Source organism: Trichinella spiralis (assembly GCF_000181795.1).
Source record: "Trichinella spiralis strain ISS 195 chromosome Unknown Scfld2, whole genome shotgun sequence".
Taxonomy (NCBI): Eukaryota; Metazoa; Nematoda; class Enoplea; order Trichinellida; family Trichinellidae; genus Trichinella; species Trichinella spiralis.
In genome coordinates, this window is record NW_003526941.1 from 9,284,950 (window position 1) to 9,291,165 (window position 6,216).

Genomic DNA, 6,216 nt, shown 5'->3' on the forward strand with positions numbered 1-6,216 from the left:
TCGCACAAATGCACATTCCACTTCACTTGAACCATCACAGGCTTCGGAGCAAAAGCTGGATACAACGACTTGTTGCAAGGGACGCAGAGCACTTCACACGACGATTCCAATACATCTACTGGCCACAAATGGTCGTAAACGTGGTAAGCCTGAAAAATTTCTTTTCGTTTTCTTTACTTCTTCCATGCCAGTAAATTGTGTTACCGCTTTTGTTAAATCACAAGCTAACAGCCAAATACCACCGGATAAAATGCGCACTGTACCCTTCGAATCAGCTGTGCAACAATTTCCTTTCTCTGTCACGCTATGAATGGGGTAAATATTATTTATTATTGAATAATGTGGTTGCTTTTTTTTGGAAATACTGAAAGAAATTTGTCAACTCACCACAGCCAAGTAAGAGTGGCTCCAGCGCTCAACGCCACTGCATAAGTTCCGAGCAGTTGGATCTTGTCTCCTACACTTTCGGTAGACCAGTTGAGAGCGTACAAGGAACAACGTAACGATGCTTGTTGACCGATGAAAGCTGAATTTTTACTTTTATTTTCATGCAAACAAATATCATTCAACGCCACATGCTTGCGTAAGTGATAAACTAATAAGTAAGTACTTGTTCCTTCTTTGTAAACGACGGCCAGTCGTTCACCTCTTGCAGTCATGGTAACTATGGAACCATTTAAACAGCTAGTCCACAACGGGAAACCAGACAACGTGTAGACACGCAACAGCAATTTGTTGGACACAAACGCAACCCAACCTTTGCCAATGCACAAACACTGCAGCAGATGTTGAATGTTACGATTGAAAAAGATAAAGGTATAAAGTATGGTTGATTGTATGTGTCAGAAAGGAAAAACTTTACTTCAACACTTTCTGATTCAGGTAAATCTGCCGACCATTCTTTCGAAGCATCCCAAGAAGCGAAATGAGCGACGAAAATTTGACTGAACAATTTTATTTTTTAAAAAAAAAAGTTTTTTCTCTTTGTTTCCTTCACATGTACCTGTTATTTGTGGCTGTTTTCGCAGAGGCGAATGCTATCGCTTCATCGGATAGATCTCCGGCAAAAAATTCCGTAACTGCATTATCAAAATGGAGAGAATGATGAACAGACGGATCGTGAAATTCGACATCTATACCGTCCAGTTCACCGGAAATTTGTTTCACCACTCCGAAGGCATTCCATTTCTGAAGAAAAGAGAAAAGAAATGTGAATAAGTAATTAATTGCATGAATTAGAAAATTACCATATAGCGTTTCTGATGATTGAGAGGTGTAGAAGCAGAGGCAAACGGTTTCAGTTCTGTCGATTTTGCCCACTTTTTAAAAATATGCAACATTTGCTCTTCAGAAAACACTGCTGTTCCACCACCACCACCACCAGCAGGTGTACCGGCATCTTCGCTCAACTGCGTCATAAATTGAGATTTTATTGCTCCAAGATCGAAATCTTAATCAAAAACAAATTTCAATCATTTCTTTTTTTTAGATTGTGAAAGTTTCTATTTATTTGTTCTCTACCTTTGGAATCCTCGTCGTCAATTATAGCAATTTTACGACCAACTGATAAAGCTGTTTCTGTATCTTTTTCATTCGCTGCTGTACTGTTCAAATTTTTCCACACACCAACGCAACCTTCTATATCTGCCAGCAACAACGAGTCTTGTTCAAATGTATTCCAAATCATATCGGCCATAGTTTTCGATGTAGTTTCTCTGGAAAATATGGAAATACCTGAAGTTAGCTAACAAGCGGCTGAAAGAAGACCAGCAGTGAGAAGTTTTACTTGAAAAGGCAAGTCGACGTAACGACATCGTATATACACAATGAACCATCCATGTAAGCCGCCGCTAGCATTTTCCCGCTCGGATCAAACACGCAGATACTACACGGCTAAAACATGAACTTCATTTAGAATGGAAATGAAAATATTCGGTAATGTGTAGTAGTTTGAGTGATAATGAATTTTAATTCAAATGTCAAACTTTCTTACACTTGTTACATTTTCACATTGCAACTCCGATTTCAGATTCCAAGATTCTCTGGTGTACAGTTTGACCACATTTTCAGATGGAACGGCCAAGAGCTTGAAATAGTATCAATGCAATCAGTAAAAAGTAACCCTCATAATGCAGTCAGTCTTACTTCGCTGGAATTTGGTGACCAGTCTATTTTAAGCATTGGATCTGACAAGCTGAAATGAAATTTTTATTCCATATTTGCCAACAATGAACCATCAGTCTGGATACCTACCTGAATTCGGAAGAACTTTTCAATATTGGCAAGGATTTCATGCACTGGCTATCCGAAAGTCGCCATATTTTCACGCAGCTATCACACGAAGATGTAGCGGCGTATGTTTCCGATGAATCCACCGCGACACTGAGCACAGGGCCACCGTGCCCTTCCAGAGAAGTGAATGACTTGTCCTCCACATTAACATACTTTACCGTGAAATCACTGTAAAACATGAACAAAATTTCTGAATTAAAATACATTTCACTGTTTTTTTTCAGCCGTATCATTGAAAAAGGCAAAATCATAATGCGATATTAACTTTTTTCAACAGTAAGAAATGTAATAATCTTACCAGCTGGAGACGAGAATATGGGTACCTGTGGGTGAAACGACGATTCTGGTAATTGGAAGAGAACAACGAGTCACGGTGCATACGAACTCTCCATTAAGTAAATTGTATTCGTTTACGGTATTCGTTTCAGTTGCGACAAAAGCACGATTTCCCTTGAAAAATATTTCGATTTCACGTCAAGCCAGTCGAAAACAAACACAGACGGCAATTCATACTGAACAAGCAACGGCAGTGATACATTCAGTAATATCGTATGTTCTTGTTTCTTCCTGTTCGAAGTCTTTCCACGCTCGAATTTGACCATCTTCACCAGCGCTGATTATCAACCTAAAAAAATGTACATGAAAAGTTGTTTGCTAACATCAGACATCAGCATAATTAATTATTTAATTTTACCGTTCTTCAGAATTCAGCGATAAACTCACTATTCCAGAAATATGGCCAAAACGAAATGGAACAAGCGATGCCATCACTTCGAGCAGTCTGCGCGCCAATTCTTTCGGTACAGTAATATATTTATATATGATAATTAAGGTAACATTTTATAACTTTGGAATTGTCGTGTAAATTTCGAAATAATACACTGAAAAATTGCATTGAACTTGCATTCAGTTATACGTATATATGATCCGCTTTGCTACATTTGCTTGGTAAAGATTTTGCATACTGTAGCTGCCCTTGACCCGTAATATATTTGAAAAATTTTGAAATTTATAATTTTCATATAAATTCATGTATTCAATATAAGTTAAATTAATGAAATGTTTTGAAAATTTTAATTATAAATTTATAAATATCAGCTGAAATTTTAAACGTTCATGGTCGATTTTCTAAATTTGTACCTACTTTTTAAAAGAATAACCGTGTTTCTCTTGTATTCTAGAAAGGGAAAATTTGGCGGTAAAATGATGGCAGCAAATTCAAATAATTTAGCAAAATTGGTTATCCGAGCTTTATTATCAATTGTATCATATTATTCGTCACAAAATAAGAATTGCTCATCTCCAGATTTGTTTGCTTTACGTTTTATCGAAGGTTAGTTGGTGTAATTGTCAATTTCAATCGCCTCAAAATTTAATTTCCGTAATTTTGCATTTTATTTTTTTCTCTTTTGATCTTATTAGGACAAAGTCCGTTAATTTTGAAAGAGAGCAACTTTATCCGCGGTGCATTTGAAAATGATCTGATCAAATTGCAAGAAAATGTTTCATTGTTAGCAGAAAGAAAGGTGCATTGCGTACGACAAGCAGATGCTGAAATATTTGCAAAGGTGCGATTTTATTAGCCGAAAAGAACAAGAGAAAAATTATTTCTCATTTCTGTTTTTAGACTGAGTATTTTTCTCGCCAATTTACATTTTTCCCAAAGCGTTTGAATTTACAGCCTGTTCGTCGTTGGCGCCAGTTATCTCCAGAACTAGCTGGTGATACTTCAAGCGACAGCTATGAAATATTGAAGTTTACATTTTTGAACTGCGTATCGAAGCTGAATCAGGTGATGAAGTGTTCGCAAATAAATGGCAAAGGTACGAAAACAGACCAGAGCTGCAATTGGACATGCGACGACATACCTGAGGAATGTTATCGATATTTGTTGCACGAAAAGCGTTTGCAGTGTTCTCATTTGGTTGGTCGAGTTTTGCTGACAGTTGCATTTGAAGTGGTATTTGTTTCTTATTTTTAATTATATCTGTAATTTTTCCCTTATCTTCAACACAATCCATTCAGGCAAACTGTTTGCGGACGTTGCAAAATCATCTTCGTGAATTGAAATTCCGTGATGGCCTTATCGATTTGCGAACCGAATTGTGCTCAAATCTATTTTATTTACTCGAAAATAGATATACCGCCCGACGTGAACCTGAAAAGCAAGAACCTTTGGGCTTGGCCATGCGTACGCTCACAGTTTTCTTTCTTAATTAATTTTTCTTTTTTGAAGATTTAATGTATATTTTTTTGCATATATATAGAATTTGCATGTGGTCATTTGGGTTATTATGAATTTCTTCGATTAAGTTGGCTTCCTTTACTTATCAACGGTCAGCACGAAAGCGGGTGCTACACTTCTGCGGGAAGTTCAGGTAGAATTTCGATTGTTGGTTTTATATTACAGTACTGATCAATTTTTTTATTCTTATCTTTGTAGACAAATGTGATGCTTGGACTACTTCACTTGCAAGTTTAGTACTCGTTTCCTATTTGAGATGTCTTGGTATGAATGCATGTGATGTTACAAGCGGTGCTGGTCGTCCATTTGAATATTACGGAGATCAGCAACCTGAACAAGTCTACAATAGAAGTGTCCTTCAAGAATTGGATATGATCAGTACGATGAATATCAAATTCAACAAGATCTCTGATTTCACACTTTACTGGTTTATTTTGGCGGTGGCGCTTTTTCTTTTCATCAGCATCAAATTGCAAAGTAAGAAACGACCTTCGTCAGGAATCAAGCAGAAAGTTTAAATAAATAAAAGTAAGTGAATTTCTTTCTTTTTTTATATTTAATTATACTTTGATAAATACTACGTTTTGCACAGCAGATGATGTTAAGTTTGTGCATGTGTTTGTTTTTCTTTTTCATCTACTGGGTTTGTCAAAAGTGCATTTCTCTTACATTGATCATGCGCTACGTGAGTTCTACACTAGCACATTACAGTTTTAGTTTCTACAGCAGAGCTTAAATAGTAAATGTAATAAATGGAAAAGTATTTTAAAATTTGCAGAAATTCTGTTTTGAGAAATTTTTTTTTCTATTGTAATAATTGAGATAATTTTGAATATTTCGAATAAGGTTCGGTATGCGTAGATTTTTCTTCTGTGAAATTTAAATATATTATTTTTCCACATTGAAATATTCGGTATTTGTTATATAGAGAGGGAAATTTTTCAGCTTATTTATTTTTGTTTAAATGCTACAACTGAGCAGAAGTAGTTATAAAACTTTTGTTGTGAAAATATGAAGTTTTTGATTTATTCGAATAATATTGGAGAAAATTTTTGAAAGTAATTTATTATTTTTTATCAGTTGGTTTCTGTCTGTTTGTTTTCTCATGTGAGAAAAGGATAAATTTCAAAGCAAGTTCATTGTTATTCAGCAGTTTGTATAGTAAATTGGAATTTTAAAATTCTCTCATGGCAGATTGCTAGCAAGTTTTGCATATTATGCTGCTGCAAGTATTGGATGAATAGAATTATTATGGTTTTGTTTTTATTTAAAATTCACTTTTTTTACTGATGAAAACGTTGAGGAGGAGAGTTGTCAAGTGGAAGAGCAGTGATTAATCGGTTATGCGCACAGTTTATTATATATATATTGCGTGGTTGGTTTGAATTTGTTGATGAAATGACGAATGCAATTGAAATATTTCAATGGTTATATTGTATTTTTAATTTGCCCAACTTAACTTGAAAAATGCATGATGCAGAAAGAATTGCAGTTTGATTAGAGTTTAGTGAAGTTCTGATGCTGTGATTATTATTGAATGACCAGTGAAGTTGATATGAAACTTATTTCCAGACATTAGATGTCTTCCTTGAGCATCCATGCATCCATATTCTTGAATGCTGATCTATTGCTACCTTGTCTAGACAGAGTAGCATTGTCTCTTAAGCTGTGTGCCGAGA

The 6,216-nt window shown here is 35.5% G+C and overlaps 2 protein-coding genes across 2 annotated transcripts; one reads left to right on the top strand and one right to left on the bottom strand.

The window, feature by feature from the left end:
- Window positions 1–26: 26 nt before the first annotated feature.
- Window positions 27–3,060, bottom strand: Tsp_12651 (conserved hypothetical protein; the record flags this gene model as incomplete). Its single annotated transcript, XM_003380885.1, has 15 exons — window positions 2,987–3,060; window positions 2,806–2,917; window positions 2,616–2,742; window positions 2,254–2,482; window positions 2,146–2,194; window positions 1,994–2,086; window positions 1,787–1,893; window positions 1,522–1,715; window positions 1,248–1,450; window positions 1,004–1,188; window positions 863–944; window positions 611–776; window positions 391–526; window positions 178–304; window positions 27–149 (listed from the first exon to the last, which is right to left on the bottom strand). Coding segments are annotated over exons 1-15 (2,007 nt in total), but the record flags the coding sequence as incomplete, so codon positions are not given.
- Window positions 3,061–3,498: 438 nt separating this feature from the next.
- Window positions 3,499–5,055, top strand: Tsp_12652 (conserved hypothetical protein). Its single transcript, XM_003380886.1, has 6 exons — window positions 3,499–3,625; window positions 3,715–3,860; window positions 3,974–4,252; window positions 4,318–4,483; window positions 4,560–4,670; window positions 4,736–5,055. Exons 1-6 carry the CDS (start codon window positions 3,499–3,501, stop codon window positions 5,053–5,055), a joined length of 1,149 nt encoding a protein of 382 aa, XP_003380934.1.
- The last annotated feature ends 1,161 nt before the right edge of the window (window positions 5,056–6,216 follow it).